Genomic DNA, 22655 nt, shown 5'->3' with positions numbered 1-22655 from the left:
AAAAAAACCCAAATGATGCCCAACCCTATATTTTATATAATTTTATTTATATAATTTATTATTATTGATTGATAGTATTAATGAAATGATGTTTTGGTTCTGCTATCTATCTCTCTATCTCCAGGGAGGAGAGGAATCAGACGCAGGTACTGAGGCAGCAGCAAGATGAAGCTTACTTGGCATCCCTACGTGCAGACCAGAAAAAAGCCATAAAGAAAAGAGAAGAACAAGAGCAGAAACGTCAAGAGGAGGAGAATGCGCGCCAGAGCATCCTTGCCGAAGAGAGGAGACGAAGAGTAAGTGATTTGATTTTATGTAACGAAAAATTAATTTAGAAATTAATTTGACAATTACCATTGCTGTCAGTTATTTAAAGAACATTGAATTGCAAGATATAAGTAATTAAACCTTTTAAGTAACTGATCACAGTAAAATTGAAATTAAATCAACAAAAATTTGACGGCAGTAAAAATTATACTATCTGTGACAAAAGTATTTTGTAATTTCATGCTCTTGAGAACAGTTGCATATACTGTCTCTAACTTAAAACCTGCGGTCTCTTTCTTTGCACATCACAAGTAATTGTTCATGATGCCCGTCAGTTGACAAATTTCCGACGTAGCTGTAGCTATGACTAATCACACTTAATGACTTTCTAATGATTGTGTAATTACAGACACTGGAAGAAGAGAAGGAGCGCAAGTCTGAGTGTCTTCCTCCTGAGCCATCCCTGGATGACCCAGACAGTGTCAAAATAGTGTTCAAATTGCCCAACGATAGCCGCGTGGAGCGGAGATTCCTCTTCAGCCAGTCACTGACGGTAAACACCTTCATCTGCTTTCTTTTTTCGTTTGTGCAGTGTGTCTGTGATTAAAGATAAGAGAACAGGCTCAGGAGACCCACGGTTTTCAGGTTTTGAGTAAAAACAAGGCGTAGTCTTTTATTGTATTACATGATACCTAATATTAAAAAACTGTATTTTGAACTGAAAACTGTTCCCCCTTTTTAGATAATACACGACTTCCTGTTTTCATTGAAAGAGACTCCTGAGAAATTCCAAATAGTAACGAATTTCCCACGCCGAGTCCTGCCTTGCCTGCCGACGGAAGAGCAGCCCAATCCTCCCACTCTGATGGAGGCCGGTCTGAGTCGGTCAGAAGTCCTCTTTGTGCAGGACCTCACAGACGATTGACATTTAGCTTAAACCCCTGCTCACTACTCGAGTCCCACCTCCCCTCCAGTTTGTTCTTCTGTCTGATGTCCTGGACGAGGGGTCACTGAGATAAACCTTTTACCGAATTTAAAAAGAAAAAAAAAATAACCCCATCCTTCCCTGCAGTGAAGTTTTGTTCCGAAAAATGAGTGCAAGGTGAACGGCCCTGTAAATATATGACCTAGATATTTAAGGACAAGCCTGGAAGCCACAACAGAGTTATCTTTTTCTTTTCTTTTTTTTAATGCAAATCACAGTCGACCATATAATGTATCTGATCTAACGACCATAAGAGGGTTGTCGGCAAAGTATACGATGGGCTGCTTGCGGTTCAGGTGAATTCGAATAAGAAAACTAAAGGCCACAGTTTTTCCGTGTGGCTTTGTCTATATAGAGTATAGTGCAAGTCTGCGCATAGTGTGCCTGTGGTAATTCATAGATGCCTATGTTGCCTGTCGTCCATCTGATGGGTCTGGTCATGTAAAGATGTAATTTTCCAATTCTAAATTAAACATTTTAAAATGTTGTTGTGGTTTGACTAACTTTTTGGTTCAAGCTTGTTCAACATTTGCATTGCAGCCTACTGCCCAAACCTGAAGCCATGACAATTTTAGTATTTTTGTAGGTATGTGGAAATAAAATATGGTGCTAAATAATGACTTAAAACATTCATTGTAAAATTGTATAAAGTAATTGGAGAGGCAGTAACCCAGATTACCTCGTTTTATAGCATTAAATCTGTTTGAATGTGAGTTTGAACTATTAGGATGAATCTCATAAAGCTGGTCAGAAGATAGTCAATTATTATTATTTTTTTGCTTTGTGACATTTTCACATTATTTGAATGCAGAAAACATGTATAGTATTTATATACCATGGTAGTATGTTATACTGCCATTATTCTGACTGTAATAAATCATGTCCACATTGGTTGATTTTATATTACTGTATCATAGCAATGAACAGTATGAATTGATAGTCTCAATGCAAAAAATAAATAGGGATGCATTGATATTCTAGCCAATACGATAATATATTTGACTAATAAATGGCTGATATTTTAAATCTATACTTTAAAATATACTTTAAATGTTTTTGTATGATAGGTGAATCTATGCCACATTATAATGTACGATAATATTGCATGAATGTTTATTTTGAAATCTGCTATAGAAAACGTACACAGAAACAAGACTAATGAATTTGAATTATTATTTTTGGTAATGTTCCAGAGAGTTGTGTGTGTGTGATCTGAAATGCTTGTTTTTCCAAGAAAAGAAATCTATGGCTGTCCTAAATCATACTAAAACAATGTCTAATTTCTTCCTAAAACAAATTTAACAACAAAAGAGGCAGATACTGACCTATAACTGATATGGTGGCAATGTGAGTAATGTTTTATACAAAACATATTATAGAACTTGCTCAGAGTAGTGCACTATTTTTGACAGGAATGAAAACAAGGCTGTGAGTGACAGAAATACAGTGCGTTCAATGGATTGTCCTGTTGTTTAACAAAGTAACGATTGTTCAGATGGCGAAACTTAAAAAAACAACAACTCTGTAAAACAATTCTGAAAGATGTATACAGTGTGTGCCATAGAAAAGACAGCATTGTTTACATCCACATTGAATTCAATATGCCATCTAATCTGATTAAAGTTTATTGCTTTGGATTAAATGGGGAAAAATGACCTGAACAATCTTTATGAGATTCACCTTTGAACTCTTTTGAGAGACGGAAACCTTCAGACAAGTAACTGAACTGCAACACATCTGTATTGCGCAATACGTTTAAAGCAGTGATTACTTTAGTCAGTGTAGTATGAGTATACATCACACATTTATTAGTGAACAACCCTCTCCAATCAGCCACAATTAAAAAAAAAATATGATTGCACTACTCAGTAAAGCAGACCTAGCAACTTTCATTTAAAAAAAGTACAAATCTTAAAAAGTTCAATCAGTATACAGATGTATTTATAATACACTATAACTAGTTATATGTTAAATGCTACAAACAATGATTCCAATGGAATGAAAAAATTATAGCAATACGAACCATTTCCTATATATAATATATATATATTAGCTTTTTTATTTAATGTATTTTTTTTTTTTTTTCAAATACAAACATGGCAAAAATGAGGTAACCGTAAATGTGCAAGTACCAAAGCAAAATATCTTCCTAATACAGAACACATGCCCCTGGCCCTGTTGTTGGCTGGGTAGTCTGGAGTTCAGGCAATGACTGACCCCTAAAGGCCAGGAGGAGAATAGAACAGTAAACAATCCACTATCCCACCACAGCAAGAAATCATTGGTAAACAATCAGTGGCATCTATGGAGCAATCAACAAATCACAAATCCTAAAGTATTTAGCTGCTTATTGGAACACAATTTTCCACCACACAAGCTGTGAGATTATTTATTAGTTGAATCACAGAAAGACTACAAGATTCTATTTATCATCATAACTCATAGGTTTTTTTTTTTCCTTTCTTTCTCTTTAGTAATTCAATACAGGTAACACTGAGGTTTTCAAGGAATCTTGGTTATTATGGAAAATTCCTTTATAAATCTAAATAATGATATATTAGAAATAGCCCACAGCCGGTTACCCCAAGCAAAAGTGCTTGCGTGTATATCAACAACTTATTTTTAAACCATAACCGTTACAGATGCTCAAGGTAGAGAGAACCGTACAACAGGTACATATATTTCTGACCGTTTTGGTAAATGAGTGATAACGCTGAGTTTTTTAACCCACAAAAAACCTCCTACTACTTCGATTTAAGGCAGATGTATTGAATCTGATCACTCGGGCAGTAAAATAATAATATCCTTTAAAACGGTCTACCAGCACATACAAGTAAAGCTAAATAGTTTTCTTTTTTTCTCTGTTTGTTTTCTTAATTGAAACCCCTGTTGATAATGTTGTTAACTGTTTCTGACCACCGCGAGGGTACTAGTAGCACTGCATGCTGTATGAATAGAGACCCATAACAAACTATTGCATTCTCTTATGTGAATGTAGTATTACACCTAAATATAGAATGAATATCTAGCACCTTTTTACTATATGGCTTTCCATTATCTAGATTCCAGGCAAGTGTGTCAGTAACTGAGGCAACAATAGAAGCACAAATGTGGTGAGGAGCCTATCAAATCACATTTTTCCACTTCAAAAAGCCACCGTCTTCCCACTGGCATCAAGCTTAACGTTATTATTTTAAACGTCCTATATTATTAGTCTTTAATCTTTTTTTTCTTTTGCAAGTACAAGCACAATAAAATCTTGTAGTCATTCGGTTCTATTACAAATGTGTGCAGTACAGTGCATGGCAGTTATCAGCTGAGCAGAAAGTCCCCTACACCCAGAACCCAAAGCCAACTAGATCTACCTAAAAACCAGTTGGGACCTGGTTAGACACGCATGCATATTGTGTACAATTAAATACTTGCCCACCCCTGTCTACATATCTTTCACTGAAAATACATATTTCATTTTTTGACTTTTTTTCATTTTTTTTTTGAATCCTTAAATCATGCAAACACTGTAAGAATAGTCTTGGAAGTGGTCTAGGTAGGACAGTGTGCACCGTGGCACGTTTTTCAACGGGATTACAACCTTTATGTGTGGTTCAAGTACAAGAACACGGCAAAACGCAACGGCTGGAAAACAGGTTCGAGTAACATACACTAATGATCGGCTGCAGTGACGAAAAAAAGCCTATTCTCACTCGATACAACATGTGACTTCATCTTTTTTTTTTTTTTTCTTCTTTGCATGCCAGTCTTATTATGGAATAATATTCACCACTATTTATAAAAGGAATATTAGTTCAGTTGATTACATTTAAAATATGCATGGCCTGAGGAAAACAACCCAGAATACCCAAATATATCTCCATGGCGTCAATCCAATTTGAAATGGACTGTTTTCCTTTATTTTTCAATTACAGAGAGGCCCTGAGTGATTTTTTCCCCCCCATTATACTCAAAATATATGCCAGTGAACAGATATGTATACATAGATTACTTATCAAAAGTGTGGATTAAATTCATTACAATGGCTTTTTTTAAAACCTGGCACGCAAACACAAGATACTCACATTCTCTTAAGAGAGTCCCTTTACCCGAGAAAGCCAGTGTGTCTATTGAGTTACAATGACTATTCAGTGGACAAACGACTCATGAATATATATATATTTAAAAGTCCTATAATTAAAGTACTTAGGGAACCAAAAAAAAAAAAAAACGAATAGTTCATAGTTTTCCCCCGAACAACGTTCAGGTTTGTTTTTGGAATCGAGTGAACCACGAGTTAAGCGTTTTACAGTGCATTTTTTTCTTTAAACGACCCTAACGCTCCATCTCTGCCGTTTTGAATCCTATCCGGGATCTTCGTGGAACGACTACAGTCAACTGGCACACAGGAGAGGGCGTAACTAGAAATACAGAGGGTTTCAACATTCTTTTGTCTTAAAAACAAGACGATAATTTGCAACCTTTCACACCAAGGCTATGCATACAATGTTTTTTTTTTTCTTTCCTTCACATCACTTTACACTGTGAACATGGCCTGAGACCTGACAACCGGAGGCAAACTAAAATGCGCTAAAGATGTTTTAGCATTCCGACCGAATCCTTCACAAACTCTCGCGAAAGAAGAAATAAATAACACCACTTAAAAAAAATGCATACTTTTAAAAGAGGAACTGACAAAGGATGTCTGAAGATTAGTAACAGGTTTGTGCTTGTCAACGTCTTGAGAAGGCAGAGCTAAAATCTTGTAGAGTATATTGATTATTTGGCTCACGAATGAGGAAAAACAAAAAGCCTAGTCCTCCAAAATCAGGTCAAACGTTGTGTTCACTTCACACACTCATTGCACGTATTGCTTTCCGCAAAGTGTTCCACCCTTTCCCAAAAAGTCATTCTGGACAGGCGAATGCGAGCTCCTCGGCCTCCAGACGTGAGAATGGCGAGACGGAGGCCGACCGACATTCCTCTTGTGGCTGAAATGCGGTGGATTCAAATATTGCTAGTCTAAAAGAACAGTCAGCGCGAGATGTTCTCCTGGATCTAGCTGAGTGTGAAGGAGTGGAATCTAGAATCGATGGGGGTTGTGCAGTGCAGCCAGGTGGGAGCTGGCAGAGGCAGTGTGCTGTCCTCGTCCCTGTGTTCTCATGGGCCAGTCCGATTGGCCTCACCAGCAAACAGCAAAAGTGAAAAAACGCCACGTCTTCGTCAATGTCTCTACGACTGTGGTGAAAGCCCAGCGGGAGTTTTCCCGATGGATTCACAGCTGTCGTTTCGCAGTCCTTTTTGTCTACGTTTCCCTCTTTAACCTCAGGCCTTGGAACTCTGAACCACTGAAAGTCACACCTTCACAACAGCATTCGCAGATAAAAGAGAATCGGGATTAAGATATTCAAATGATCAATACATTATTGCAAAACATAGATTATTAACAAGTCCCTCAGCCCGTCACTTATACAGACATGCATCTATGATGGTTGTTCACCGGCGGAGCGGTCGCGTCCTACGGACTCGTCTGATTACACAGTAAAGCCAAAAACCACCATCATCCAGGCCCACTCCCCCAGTCCCTAACGACGCTAAAGCACGATTTTAATGATCTGTGATCAAACAACTAGAGAATATTCAATTGTGTAAACGAATATGCCAACACAACACGTATTACAGGTTATCTTTGGAATCTGCGAAACAAGGGCAGGGTAATGCAAAAAGAAAGATAAAAATAACCCCCCCCCCCCAAAAAAAAAATAAAAAAAACCCCCCCCCCCCAAAAAAAAAATAAAAACCCGGTCACAATTCCAGAACTCCGAAGTGGCTATAGGCGGCAGTAGCTTTCATGAAACTCACACAATGACGAACAGCAGAGGTCAAACAGGTTCCGTACAAATTCCAAGATTGCTTATTGTAGAGGTGGGGTTGGGAGCGGGGTGGGGGGTATATTTGCGTTTGGCCGGAGATCAGGTGTCCCCACTCACAGAACACACTCAAGGATTTGTGCTGTTTTCCAGTGAAGGACAAAAACCTGAACTCATTCCACATCGCGGTGAACTTCAGACGCGTCGGCTCGACAGATTGGACAGGTGCGATTGGCCTGCAAGACATGTTACGGATTAATTTCTACAAGCCAGAGATGTTTCCATACATTATTGATGGATCTATACATCGCCTGCCTATGCTATTAAAGACAGCATTAAAAACAAACGTCTTAATTTTTTCTTGAGCACCAAATCAGTATATTAGAATGACTTCTGAAAGATCATGTGACACTGAAGACTGGAGGAATGACGCTGAAAATTCAGCTTTGCCGTTACAGGAATAAATTACATTTAAAAAATATTTTAAATAGAAAACAGTTGTTTAAAATTGTAATAATATGTCACAATATGTGACCCTGGACCACAAAACCAATATATTTTTTTTAATTGATATTTAGCATCTGAAAGCTGAATAAATAAGTTTTCCATTGATGTATGGTTTGTTAGGATAGGACAATATTTGGCGGAGATAAAACTATTTGAATCTAATCTGGAATCTGAGGGTGCAAAAGAATCTAAATATTGAGAAAATTGCTTTTAAATTTGTCCAAATGAAGTTCTTAGCAACGCATACTGCTAACCAAAAATTAAGTTTTGATAATATTTATGGTAAGAAATGTACAAAATATCTTCATGGAACATGATCTTTACTTAATATCCTAATGATTTTTGGCATAAAAGAAAAATGTATATTTTAGGCCCATACAATGTATTGTTGGCTATTGCTACAAATATATCTGTGCTACTTATGACTTCCAGGGTCACATATTATTGTTTTTACTGTATTTTTGATCAAATAAATACATCACTGATTAGCATAAGAGACATCATTGTAAAATTTTCAAAAATCTTACTGATCTCATACTTTTAAACAATAGGCTACATAAGCATTTTGTAGACCGTAAGCCACTTAAAACCTGTATTGGTCGAACACTAATATTTACAGGGTTTCGCCGTTAGTTATTGCCGATTTTGTGCATTAAAACATCATTCTTACCTTTAACCACTTGTCCACACATTTTGCATGAAATTCGTGGTTGCAGGGTAATACTCGAAGTAGCTGCCTTGACTCAAAATCACAAAAGCATACAACGCATCTGTAAGAAAATTAAATACAATGCATCATCAATACCAAGTCACAATCAAACCTTCAAGATTATATAACCGAGGGCACTTACAGAGTCTGTTCAGATTGGTGGTTTTCTAAATTGAACCTGTAGGACGGAAGTTGCTCTATATCAGCTTTCGTTAGTCCTCTGGGTTTCGCTTCTCCGAGTCTCTCAGCAAGGTTTAATAACGCCTGAAAGAAAAATCACAGGTGTTCAAAACTCTTCACCCAAACCGTAACAAGATAATTACATTATCTCTGTTCCAAAATTAGCTTTAATTCTATAAAGCTAACCTTTTTCAACTTTGTTGCATCACTGCACATGCCCACAGAGTCACTCTTATTGAAAACAAATGACTTTTAGTTGCAAATATGTGTGTACAAACGTTAGAAGTTAGCTAGCTACAGACAGTAGACGGCGAGGCAGTTCACTAGGTTTTGGAACAGACATTACGTGAAAACCATCAAAGGCTTATTTTTGACAAGTCAGGTTATATAAACAGTAGGGCAACTCCATCACCCACCCTGGGAAGGATTTTCTATTTACCTCATAGTTTTCCATCTCCACATCATCTACATCCAAATCCAGACTGATAGCAGGACCCACAGCAGTTGGAGGCACAGGAAGCATCGAACTGTTTTCAGGTCACAAACACATAAATCGTTAACATACAAACCTTTTGTGTCACTATAGTAGAAAAATATCACAAAGGCTTTATAAAATCAGAACCGTCCAATGTCCATTATTAGAATATTAAACATGCACAAAGCAAAATGCATTTGATTTGTATTATAATGAGTAGAAGAGACTCTCACAGGAAGTATGGTAAGAAGCCAGGGTAGTAGGGCGGTGGAGGGGGTGGGGGAGGCAGAGGCTGCTGTAATCGATACCTCTGTCCAGTTATACGCCTCGGCAGCATGTGCGGATATGGCTAAGGAAACAGACGACAACACATGAGGAAAATATTTTGAATTATTATTATTCATTTAGCAAATCTCATCCAAAGCTACTTTGGCAGGATTTATACTACAAGAACAATCCCCCTGGAGCAACCTGAGACTAAAGATGATGTGTGCGAAATACACTCCCTTATTCATGTTTACTATGCAAAGTAGACCAGACATAAGCCACCTGTGGGTTGATTTCCTGAAAAGAGTAAAACTGTGGCTATTTGGCAATTGATTAATATTATCCAATAGGGTGACCATACGTCCACCTTTTTCCGGACATGTCCTGGCCGGGATTTCTAATTGGTTTTCCTATTGTTTTCATACTTGACTCAAAAGTAGTTTGACCAATAGCATGCAGGCATTGTACATAATCAACCATTCATGGCATGTAAGCAGGTGGGATCTACAGAGAAAACTGTCAAGGCAATGCAAATATGCGTACTGTATATATAATATTATGAGCACTGTAGATAGCATTTCAGTCAGAAAACAAAGCCAAAACCAGGCCAATTTAGGCAATTTCGAAAAAAAGGGAAAATTAAGATATATTATCCTATAGCCTGTGCATTTTAAATAACATCAATAGAAAGGCAAAGTAGGTTGATTCCAGATGGTTACTTCTACCATTTAACCATCCACAATTAGACCAGGAACATACATTAAGTACAAAAATGGGGCCAACTTTGCTTTTATGTTGACCAAACTAGGCACAGTCTTTCAACCTGTCCTGACTCGGGTTGTGGTGTATATTCTAACTGAATGGACAAACAGTTTTTGATAAAAATTGCCCATTTCCCATAGGCTTATACTGACAATTTTCTTTCTAAAGTTTTGAGCTATGGTCATCATTTCAGCACGTCTTTCTGACTTAAGCATAATTTTACCTAATTGGTTGAACTTACTGTTTTTCTGTAGCACACAATCAAAAATCCCATATTTCTCCAAGTGTTAACTGTCAGTTCAACTGTCAAACTGTTCAATTGTAAACACAAAGCTATGTAACTTGAATATATTGCGTATAGGCCAACACTAAACAAAGAATTATTTTAACTTCTTGTTATTTGAAACCCCCCCCCCCCCCCCCCCAAAACATTTAAAATTACTATTCACCATTATTTGACACTAGTAGTACTACTGCAAACTTTAACTTTGCTTTCTGGAATTTGAACCCATTTTTGTCATGCCAAACCAGACCTATAACCACTATTCAACACCAGTAAACCTTCACTGTTCTCTACATTAAGTGCATATTTTTTCCTTAATGTTATTACCTGTTTATGCAAATGCTGCTCATTTTAATCAGTATATCACTTTTGACTTGATTACAGTGATTTCTATGCTTTGTTGACATTCAAAAGCAAAGACATCTCACCACTCCGTAGGGTAGCTCTTGATGGAGGGGCTCCTGGGGGAGGTACTGGAGGGGGACGGAGGGGGTCATTGCTGGTGGATGGTGGGCCGGAGGATAAGAGAATGTTCCTAACGGATGCTGGTCTCCTCGCAGATCCACTTCATTCTCCACCCTCTGCAGAGGCTGAGCACACATGTATAAAAGTCATATCTCTAGCACACGATTACGACTATTAATACCATAAAATCATGTGCTATTTTAGAAAGAATTCATTTTGTCGCAGCAGTTTAACACTTGTTTTATTATTATTTATTAAGATCACAATCAGTTGTGGGGACTAATCTGTCACTCATGACTAATTGTTTTCTCTAGATTGTAATGGGATTGCTTTACTAATAAGACTGTCTGAACTGTAATTACATTACTGTAGTGCACTACACTCAACACTGGGAATAATAAACTGGCTCATCCAAACACATAAATGCATATATGTTTTCGAGTTGTTTTTAAATAAGTATGACATAATGTGAAAATTAATAAGAAAAAATCTTTGGTTTGTATCTGTCAGGTAAGAAACTCATCTAAGTATAAATAATCAAAAGAGTGAAGAATCAAAACTCAAGTGACATTGTTTTATTATATAAAAGAACAGCACTACTACTAAATAAATGTTTTATGTTGAATTACCACCAAAAAACTATTCACTACTTTCACACATTTATCACTACTTTTACAGCTTAATATAAAATTACTCATGCAAAGATGATTTTGGTCATGCCACCCACCTATGTTGTCAACATAACTTATGTGAAATGCACAAAAAAAAAAAAAAATTCTGTAATAAAAAAAAAAAATGTATAAGAAAATAATATTTCATATATATTTACGCATTTTAATTATAGTGGGAAATAAATAAATATATAATAATTATATATATATATATATATATATATATATATATATATATATATATATACACATACATACATACATACACACACGCATATTAGGGATATGCCGGTATCAAATTTTCATGTTGCGATTATTGCTAATGCTTTTATTAACAGTATACGGTATTATCACGATATTGAAATTTAGTTGCAAAAAAGTGTTGCATAATAAAGTATAACAGGTTTATTAACTTTTTTCTTATAACAAAAATAACTGAACATTTAAATACAATAAAGCAATACACAAGAAATGTATAAAGTTAAAAATTTTAGAGATTAAAGTGCAAAAGAATTGTAAAGACCAATAGGTATCACTCAGAGTTGCCACGTCCGCGTAATATACGCGACTTTCGGCTTATTTTTTTGCAAAGTTGCGTGAAAAAATCCAGAGTTGCGGGTTGTGGTTTTTTGGGCTTATTTAAAAAAATATATGGTTGCTTGTTAGGGAAATCTGACTAGCAACTTCATTACTTTATTTATGTTCGTATTTTTGTAATGTATTAATTATCACGGGCTGTAATAAAAAACAAGTAGTCCTATACTAATACTAAGAGTAAATATGGTTCGAATAGCCTATATTTTAGTAGGCTATAAATAAATAAATAAAATAAATGTATGCATTTAACAGACGCTTTTATCCAAAGTGACTTACAGTGCATTCAGGCTATACATTTTTTACCAGTATGTGTGTTCCCTGGGAATTGAACCCACGGCCTTTTGCGCTGCTAACGCAATGCTCTACCACTGACCCACAGGAACACATAAATATGCTATGTTACAGTTAGCTCTTGTGTTTTTCTCCTTTTCCATCTCTCCAATCCTATTCTGCTCACAGGTGATTGGAGATGAGTTTTGTTCCCACTTTTGTTGCAGTTTGCTGATTTTTGTAAAATAGCTTCTGTTTTTGCTTTTCAGATAAAAGAGTGGTTTCAGTTTAATATGTTGCAGGCTCATTTATTGGTAATAAATAATATATTTAATATAAATAAATTATATAATAAATAATATTGATGATAATAAATCATCAAAAAATACTGGGCTTGTTTTTAAATCTGCGGTTGCTTATTTGTCTCATGAGAGTTGGCAACAGTGGTATCACTTTACAATAAGATCTCATTAGTTAACTTTAGTTAATGAATTAACATTCACAATGAGCAATAGCTACATTTGCTACAGAAGTTATTCATCTTTGTTTAAAAAAAAATAGGCTACAACTCTTAGCTCATGTTAGCTCATTAAATAACACAGTTGCAACTTTTGATTTTAACAACGTGTTATTAAATATTGGAATTACGTAAGATTAACAAATGTTTAGAAGAATTGTTCATTGGCAGTTTATGTTAACTAATGAATTTACTAATGTCAACTAATGAAGCCCTAATGTAAAGTGTGACCGAACAATAAAGAATCAAAACACTTTCAAACAATATCTAGGGCATGTCGAAAGTCAATATTAAAATGCAAAAAAATTTGAAAATAAATAGCCTATTAAGTCTAAATATTTAAGCATTTGGTGCTTTGATGAACACCATAGTGCATAAACAAATCTGAATGCGGTTTAAATAATTTAAACATGTTTCAGAAACAGAAAGTAGTGCAGCTACTTTGTTTACGGGGTTTTCCGGGCTGCGTTTCTGCTGTTCAGTGCCATCTGCTGTCGGAGAGTGAATGTGCGCTTTCATGTGCTTCTCATGCATGCTTGTTTACATCAGAGAGGGCATGCGTCTTTAACGCAGCATACAGCAGTGTTGTGCATTGTGAACAGTTGGTGGGAAAAGTATTCTTAAAATGCATGCATTCAAAAGATTTTATGATCTGCACTCACCATGCGCGGGTGCTGGGGCTGTATGGGGACAAACTGGTTGAGTGGAGGCAGATGAGGCTGGTGGGGCGGCACTGGTGGGCTGGGGTGCAGGATAAAATGCTCACTGGAGATCAATGGTGGAAATGCCTGATAGGACACAGGCAGGTGCTGCATGGTGCAGGCCTGAATGAGCTGCAGACAGACAGACAGACAGACAGACAGACAGAAAGAGAAATAACAGACAACAAAGTGTCACTAACACACAAGACACACACTCATGAAGAAAGTGTATGGGCATTTGAATACTGAATTGCTGTGCAGTTTAAGAAATGACTGTTAATACTGGGAAAGCATACTCTGGAGTAAAGCACATCTAACGTTTTCACTATTCTGCACTATTTAGGAATCTGATAAACCATTTCAAAAGCATGGGGAAAACTTTGGGGGAAAAAAGTAATACATTTTTCTTTTGTTGTTTTCTTTTTTTTGTATAAAAATTTAATATAATAGGAATAATAAAAGCAATAATAATCAAAATAATATTAATATATAACTATATACATTTATACAACTTCATTATTAAGCATATATAATGCAAAGAAGACATATAGCCCTACTATATAGCCCTGCACAAGACAGTTTGAGCTGTACATCACTGTGGCCACAAAAAATACAGGTGGGTATGTTGACACAAACGCAATGACTTGAGCAGATGGTACAATTAGCAGAAAGTACACCTTTGCTATCCATGTCAAAGATAAAATACCCCAGACACTCGCAGTGGCAATACAAACAAAAATTAAGGGGGGGTTGCACATTGCCCCTTAAAAGTTGCATCATAAAAAGGTTATTACACATTCTAGAGACACAGGAAAAGTCTAAATGAAAATCAAAAAGTGAAATGTAGCTGTTTACCTATGCCTAATGTGTAAGCATGATAGGGACATACAGAACAACACTCATAATAGAGTATCTTTGGCTAAGAGGTGGGCATAATGGCTGCCTGGGACACATACATTGGCTAAAGTAAAGCTGGAGCGATGGGACATGTTAGGTGTGCTCTACACAAACTTCACTGACATTCCAGCTCTTCCTTTTCAAACTCACTGGAGGAGGAAGGCAGCAGAGCAGAGAGAGCTGTCCACTGAACATTACCGAGCATGCTGGGAGCTGCTGAGCATTGCAGGCTGGGATAGGTTGCCCGGTGTGGATGGGAAAACCATGGGTCGTCACCGTGGTAACTGTGTAAGATATCGGAACTGATCCTTGATGCATCTTGAAGGACAACACAAAAAGTTCTGGTTATTTGTTAAAAAAAGCTATTCATAATTACAGTCTACACATAGCACTTTCACATCAAAGCCTGAGTAATACAATTATTGTCTATATGCTAGCGGTCTCAAACTACCAGCTTCTGCTTAAATTTGATTCATGAATCAACTTTCATGCTCTGCAGCTTGGTTTAGGGTCCGGACCGGATTTAGAATTTTTATTTTTAAATAATTTTTCTAAATGTAATTTATTATTTTATTTATTAAAAGGCCTAAAATGCAAATTGCCCAAATGTAGCTCAACTAACAATGAAAACTTGAAATGTATATTTATATATTTAAATTAAAAGATTGTTTTATATTTATTAAAGGCCTGAAACACAAATATAAAAGCCCAGTTGCCGAAGTAACAATGAAAAATCTGTCAAAAAGTTTGATTTTATAGTTTTTATACAATTAAATGTTTTTATTTTCATACATTTTCTTAATTTATTTTTATATTTATTGAAGGCCTGAAACAAACATAAAAGCCCAATTGTAGCCTACGTAACAATAAAAATCTGTCAAAATTTGATTTTATAGTTTTAATTCATATATTTATACCTTTTATAAAAATATATATTTTTATAATCAAGGCCTGAAAACTCAACTGTAGCATAACTAACAATTAAATATACATTAGAATTATTTTTTAGTGTTTATACATTTAAATTGATATTTATTATACTTTGTACATTTATTTTATACATATTAAAGGACTGAAATGCAAATACTGTTAAAAGTAACTGGCCTAAGTAACAACAACAAAAAATTGTCAATAAATGTATTATTCAAAAATGTATACATTTACATTGATATTTTTTACAAATGTATTATATTAATTCAAGGCCTGAAAATTAAAATGTAAATGCCCACTTTTAGCCTAAAATTTGATTGTATTGTTATTTTATTTATACTGATATTACTTTTTCATATTTAAATTTTTTGTACACTTCTTAAACATAGTGAACATCAAATAGTGCATTATATAAGGAACAGGAAATGAATGTTTCTAGTGGAGAACAACACCTAGATGGAAATGTGTGTTTGAGACCCCTGTTGAACTAATACCTGTTCGTGAAGATCCACCATGATGGAGCTCTGTTGAGGGGGTTGTGTGGCAGTATGCAGCATGCGTGGAGGTGCACCGGTGTGGCTATATTGCCTGGACTCATCTAAAGGAATCTGCTGATGCTGGGAGAAGACAGGGTGGTGGAAGTTCTCATCCTGATGTAGGGAAGTGTGCACAGCAGGTATATCTCGCTGTCCCCACTGACGTCGCACTGGAGGACTAGGACATAAACACACACAGACCGTAAGTACATACTCGAGTCGGCATATGATTTTAATGAACTCAAAATGATAGTGACCACCTCACCTTCTCCTGAGGTGCAGAGGTGTGATGCAAGGCTCCCCGACGACCCTCCTCTGGTTTAAGGGGGCTGTTGATGGCCGCCTACTCACTGCTACTTCCCATGGTCGCATTTGTGAAGTCGTACGAACGAGTCACACCTGCCTGGGGTGGGGGGACCAGTAGTGCAAGAGGCACTTGTGTCTAACAGCCTCAGATTGTCGGAACTCTGAAACAAGAAATATGGGTTTTGTGAATTGAATGATGATTTTGAAAAAATCAGCAGAACCCTTTGTAGTCATTATATGTGCATTTCAACTTATGTTATATTAACTTAATATTACCAAAGTTCTGTCATTATTTACTCACCCTCATGTAATTTCAAACCAGTATGCTCTCTTTTTTAATGATTTTCCCCCATACATTGACTGTGCATAGTAACCATGTCTGTCAAACTCCACAAAGAACACCATTAAAGTAGCCCTCATAACTTCAGACAGCTTTAAATGAGGAACAGGCTTAACATTTAATGTATTATTACTAAAAAATCTTTGTATCTGCCATATTTAAATTGTAATATAGCACTTTCAAATAGGTTATACATCATTTAAGCATTGACAATCACAGGATTTCAAAACATGAGGCAAAATAGTCTACACTTTTTTTTAACATGCAGGGGAACCTGGTTCAAAGACCAACCTCACATACAATTATTCATTTTTTTTAGTAAACACAAAACTGCAACTGACTTTGACAGCCAGTGATCAATGTGTTGCATGGGGGAAAACTGCAATATATTATGTTCACAGATCCTTTTGTTCTAGACAGTATAACAAGCAAATGCATGGCAAATGATGTTTGAAAACAAATCATTAGTGAAAATGACTTTCAGTTTGTTTTTCTCCAAGGTGCTTTTTGGAGCTTGTCAGCTGTGGTCACTATATATGTTGTATGGAAAAAAGAAGCCTTTGCATTCTTCAAATTTTCTCCTTTTGTAGACAACTAAAAAAAAATCAACAACACACAAGCTAACACCACATTTCTGGTGAATTATTCCTTAGTACTACTTTCAATGGAAAAAATACATACAGGTCATTTTCCAAGAAATGAAGACAAAATACGTCAATAATTGCCTGCTGTAGTGTATTAATATATGGATTGTAATATCATTTCATTAGACGTAATCTTTGAATTACAAGTAGACTGTGGGAGCTTAAAATACACAAAACCAGACTTTTCAGGGCACAAACGTTGAAATGCATCAGAATTAATAACAAAATATATATTTATAAAGATTTCAAATACATTTTATTACATTTCTCTTTTCAAAATCGGTGGAGTGTGCATTCATTCACGCTAGCACGTCTAAACTTCTCATCGTGCTACACATGACATTCAAATGTAGGCTACAGTGCCATGTGTAAAATTTAAAAAAAAAAAACAAATACCAACAAATCTTCACACACTGGAAGCGTAAACCGTGTTTAATGGATAGACTGGGCTGATTTGCCACAAAGAGGGGGAGCTGTAACTTGAACAACAAAAGCGTGGAGGGCCATGTGCTCCCAACACAGACAAAGCAATAACAAAGGAGCGCCACCAAACCTCGCCTGCCTCACTTTATCAAAAATAATCACTCGAAAGGGCTTGTGGGTATGATTTAAACATTATTCATGCTTCAGATAAGGACAGCGCACATTTCCCTTGAATAAAACACTTATAAGTGTCACCGTGGCCCAGCAGAGGACATCAACAATAGCACAAAGAAGTCGCCAGGCCGAAGTTTTACAGGAGCTCGCGCAAACATCCGCAGTTGCCCTCGTGCTCTTTAAACAGGTTCTCAATGCTACACAGAGGTTGTACATTGCATACAAATGATTAAACAAATCGCATGCACTTTCCAAGCTCTTAGCTGCTATCGCTAGCATACAGACCGAGCAGATGAAGCCCCAAGCAGGAAATGCAGGGATGCACCCCTGACAAAAGACACACGGTTTAGCTTGAACGCCACATTAAGACAGTCTGCTCGTCGTGCATGCAAACGTCTGAATACATAGAGTGTTCTCGTTTTTATTTTACGTGGAATATGACAGCTTTTTGTCCAATGAGCAAAGTATTATCGCACTAAAAGAGCCGAGCTTACTTGTTTTCAATGGCGCTCGAGTTTCCGACTCGTCCACGCGCTGCTTTTAGTCGACTAACACGATGCAGGATGTCTCGTTTGGTGATTTTACAGACTAATCCAGAAGAAATCGTCCAGGAAAACTAGCAGACTGTCATGGTTAACACAGAGGTATCGGCCGTTTCCTAGTTCACGTCCACGAGTTTGTTGTTGTTGAACAGGCGTTGATCTTCAGCATAGAAAGAAAAACGGCATATTCCTCTGCTGCCTAACATCGGATAACTTAGCTCCAACAAACTTGTTGTTTCCTTTAATATTATGTCCGATGCATTCAAACTGGGTTTGATCTGTGACATGGGTGCAGTTCAATATTGTTGTGTGCCTGTAGTCACGCCTTCTTCCTCTAAAAACTACCACGCAAGAGAAGGAGACAGCCAGTCACTTTTTAGATCTGATGTTTGGTCGAATTGCTCCAAGCTGATCCCAACTTTAAGGATGTTTTCACACTTCCTCTTTACTAAAAACAAGCACAGACCCCTTTAAGTGGTCCAAAAAGTGAATTGAATCAAAATCAGGTACCTAGTTCTTGCATTCACACTCGTTTTGGTTCACTTTAGCTGCAGTCCACTAGCAATTTACATTGTTTTTCAAGAAAGCAACCAAACTTAAAAAATATTGTAATATAATATTTAAAAAGATTATTACTGAAAATTATTTGTTTGCGTTGTGAGAATTTGCAGCACCTGCTGTCAAACTGATGAAGATGTTTTCTTGATTGGCTGTTGCTTTTTCTATTTGCATGTGTTTTCTGAAGTTGCAGAGTGTTTAGCTCTCTCGGCCACCGTAGAAAATAGTCAGAATCTGCAAATCAGATTTAGTTTTCTTCTGAGAACTGCAAGTTTATATATCTGAGAAAATTATAAGGGAAAAAAAGAATTGCAAGAAAAAAGTATGAAAAAGTCAGAAAGACTACCATTACATTTATTCGATTTTTTATTTATCTGGTGGTGGGGGCTGGCTTCCAAATTTGCTTATTGTTAGTGAATAACAATTATCCAACTATCTTTTTCAGTGTCACTAACTGTCCATTAAATACTTGTAGGCCTACTTACTGATTGGAAACTAGTATTTCAGTAATTACTATTAATAAGCCACTGTTATAAAGTATTGACAAGTATTTATTGAAGTAGTGACTATTCATTAGCGTCAATGACCTGTACCTTTCCTAGCAGTCACTTTTATAGTGATAATACAAACAAATCACACAATTTGCAGGTAAGTCCTACTGAAATAGGGACTAGTTTTAATTCTTTAGTTACTTGTAACAGTTAAAATAGTAGTCTTTTTTTATTATTAGACACTAGTTTGTATTCCAGTTGTTAACTAATATGATTTTGTAATGCAAGTATCCATTCTGACTTGTCAGAGATATGTAAAAAATAATTTAAATTAGTGATGTTACAAAGATGTGTAAAACAATTGGAGTAGATACTATTTCATAATTCGGTTCTATTATTTAACAAATAGGTACTAGTAAAACTGAAATTGATTCTATTGGGACTGTTAGCCTAATGTTAATTAAGAAGCACTAGTAGCTCAGTCTTCTTTCCTCAACATTGAATCTCTTTTCTGTCTGGATGATTTTATAATTTTATGTGTGATTTTACCTATATAGGTATACTGAATGCACAATTAATGTATGTGATATTATGATATTCAACCATGCCAGGTAAAACCAGATACTAAAAACAGACACTAGTTAGTAGCCTAAGGAATGAATGTTAAAACGGCTTGCCACAGTTGTCTTGCTCTACCGTAAACACTGTACGAGTTTGTCCTCATGAGCTCCCAATGTCAAGTCTCGGTTAACAAGATCACAGGGCTACGATTAGGTCATTGCATAGACTGTCCTATTATCCTGTTCTCCACATTGAATAAAAAAGCTTAAATCCTCGTCGGGCATCTTCAATGACAAAAATAGATAGCTGACTGGATTATTTTTACTTCATAATGATGATGATGACATTACACCCGTGCTCTGTTTTCTTGTTAAAGCTGTTTGCATCATGAGGGAGGCATATGTCATCATCAATTTGATTCTTTGCATCCATTATGGAAAAACTAATCAGGGTTACATTACGTAAATTCCAGTCTATGATTAGAATGTGCTTTGCTTTGTCTCCCTCTACTGGCCAGACGAGGAACTATAGAGACTACCTGGGATGACGCCGTAAACGTGATTTGACCAAGTACAACATGTTCCTGAATTAACATCCTCGTTGATCCTGGAACGTCATTCCAATCAACCAATCAGAATTGAGGGTTAACTTTATATATATATTAGTGAGGGTCTGTCTTTTTTACAAATCATATAAAAACACCATCTAGAATGTAGGGTAGAGTGGGGGAAACGCCCCCCTTAAGGACTGTAATTTTTTTCTGTAAAACCAAGGTTAAATGTGTTCAGAAAAGTTATTATAGTTTTAGTGACACTAGCATCAATTATAAACCACGTATGAAAAAAGTCCAGAGTTTTTGTGTTATTAGATTTTTAACAAAAATTTAATTTGTACAAAGGGTGTGTTACCCTGGGGCAGAACGCCCCCATGGGTGGAGTACAATGCCCCCCCAGTCAAACAATGCAATTTGCTTTAAACATTTACAGTAAAATCAGAGTACATGCAGTTTTAGCTTAACATGTAAAAAACAAAAATAATATAATCAGTAATTATGGATTACAAAATTATAATAGCCTATTTGAAATTTCTTTTGTTAACTGATGTTAACTGGCTAGCTGACTAGCTACTTGATGCTAACTTGAGGTAATTTTTAAATATAAAGTCAGAATACTTTGATTCAACCAACTAGAATACATTTGATGGAAAAACTAAGGATTTGATGTTCAGAACAGAATAACTACAGTTGGGGCCGTTTTACCCCACAGACTGTTTGAGAACAAATTAGCCTATGTCATTCTGAAAATATAATTATATTTTTTATTAAATAACACATACTCCCTATCTACAGGCCCAACTGTTCTCTTATATATAACTGTGATGTTCTACAAAACAACAAACAAATGAGATAATTTACTGTGAAATCTGTTTTCTCTCCGGTGTAAGCTTCATCGTGAAAACTTCTACATCACTCTTGGCAACTTCGTCCATAGTTACAATAAAAATGTATCTTGACTTTATCTTGTGGTTATTTTGGGAAAAACAGTAGGGGGCATTTCCCCCCACTATACCCTATATGTTCATGCAGGTCTAACAAGTTTTTTGAGCCTGGCATACTGTGTGTTTGTTTGTTTATTTTATGCATATTTTTAACCAAGCCCATACTTTTCATAACCTTTGGTTAGCAAGATGGCTGCACTGTTGATAGCAATAAATGAGCAAAACACTTTAGTGTCATGGAAAGCTATTAGATCTATTAATTATTAACTAGACAGTGGTTATAGCCTATGTATAATAATCAAACCAAAATTTATCGCAGATTATTGTTATTACAGTGAACGTTATGACATAACGCCTTTAAATGTTATTTCATTTCACAGCATAGTTACACAATATGCATCTCAATAAAGACTCGTCTTGTGCTTTAAGATGGGTCATGATCATTGGGCCTCACCCATTTCACATCATTGCACTAAATCATAAACCAAAGTCTAAAACGATAAGATTAGGGTGGCATATTGGTGTACTGTAATACATGTGGCACGAACAGGTCACATTTTACAATATAAGTTCCAGTAAACAGATTTATGATAGCTTTATGTATTTTTATTCTAACACATCCAGATTCACACTGACACCTGAATCGCAGATCCCCATAGAATATTTATATAGAAATATATTTTTGTTAATTTCTGCATATACATGATTGTCATCTTTAGATATATTTGCTTAATATTATTTCACTCTATTTTGACTTTATACAATGTCGAAAGATGCACACAGAACTTGCCACAGATTAAGCTTTAAATACTTATAAATATTTAAATGTACATCTTTTTTATTTAGTATGCATTTAATTTTAATACTTAATAATACATGCTTTCCGTTTATAGTTTATTTGTATTTTGTATTTATTGTATAAAGTCTGTATCATTGTATATAATATTATACAAGTCTTTGTATAATTTTTTTTTTACTATTTACAGACTTGACATACACACATATATATATTATGTGTATAATATTATTCCCAAGCCTTCTCTGAATCATTAAGATGTTCTTTGGCAAACTTTAAACGGGCCTGTACGTGTGCCTTCTTAAGCAGGGGGACCTTGCGGGCGCTGCAGGATTTCAGTCCATTGTGGCGTAGTGTGTTACCAATGTTTTGCTTTGTGACTGTGGTCCCAACCGCCTTAAGATCATTAACAAGCTCCTCCCGTGTAGTTCGGGGCTGATCCC

At 36.0% G+C, this 22655-nt stretch overlaps 2 protein-coding genes across 4 annotated transcripts in view; one reads left to right on the top strand and one right to left on the bottom strand.

Moving 5' to 3' along the window:
* LOC107594931 (FAS-associated factor 2) overlaps window positions 1–1738 on the top strand; it is a 5295-nt gene extending 3557 nt beyond the window's left edge. Inside the window, exons 9-11 of the mRNA XM_016285162.1 lie at window positions 125–296; window positions 677–820; window positions 1010–1738. Of these exons, the coding sequence (XP_016140648.1) occupies window positions 125–296; window positions 677–820; window positions 1010–1192 (499 nt within the window). The 3' untranslated portion in view covers window positions 1193–1738. The remainder of the gene's footprint in view (window positions 1–124; window positions 297–676; window positions 821–1009) is intronic.
* Window positions 1739–7001: 5263 nt separating this feature from the next.
* rnf44 (ring finger protein 44) lies at window positions 7002–18644 on the bottom strand. Of its 3 annotated transcripts, none has more exons than XM_016285159.1 (11): window positions 18262–18644; window positions 16146–16347; window positions 15839–16058; window positions 14565–14732; window positions 13479–13649; window positions 10725–10886; window positions 9218–9333; window positions 8949–9036; window positions 8472–8593; window positions 8291–8390; window positions 7002–7349 (listed from the first exon to the last, which is right to left on the bottom strand). In XM_016285159.1, exons 2-11 carry the CDS (start codon window positions 16250–16252, stop codon window positions 7287–7289), a joined length of 1317 nt encoding a protein of 438 aa, XP_016140645.1. In that variant the 5' UTR covers window positions 16253–16347; window positions 18262–18644; the 3' UTR covers window positions 7002–7286. The 3 variants fall into 3 exon arrangements, with proteins under 3 accessions (XP_016140645.1, XP_016140647.1, XP_016140646.1); XM_016285161.1 differs by having other exon boundaries at window positions 14613–14732; window positions 18262–18643; XM_016285160.1 differs by lacking the exon at window positions 18262–18644 and adding an exon at window positions 17581–17598.
* Between the last annotated feature and the right edge of the window lie 4011 nt (window positions 18645–22655).

Source organism: Sinocyclocheilus grahami, unplaced genomic scaffold (genome assembly GCF_001515645.1).
Source record: "Sinocyclocheilus grahami isolate Dianchi unplaced genomic scaffold, SAMN03320097.WGS_v1.1 scaffold193.1, whole genome shotgun sequence".
NCBI lineage: Eukaryota > Metazoa > Chordata > Actinopteri > Cypriniformes > Cyprinidae > Sinocyclocheilus > Sinocyclocheilus grahami.
This window is presented reverse-complemented; position numbering and strand designations above follow the sequence as displayed.

Coding starts and splice junctions, on each gene's coding strand:
- rnf44 (XM_016285159.1), bottom strand. CDS start 16,252: ATGCGACCATGGGAAGTAGCAGTGAGTAGGCGGCCATCAACAGCCCCC. Junction 10,887..13,478: donor AGCCCCAGCACCCGCGCATG/GTGAGTGCAGAT, acceptor ATGTGTGCTCAG/CCTCTGCAGAGGGTGGAGAA. Junction 8,391..8,471: donor CACCAATCTGAACAGACTCT/GTAAGTGCCCTC, acceptor ATTTTCTTACAG/ATGCGTTGTATGCTTTTGTG.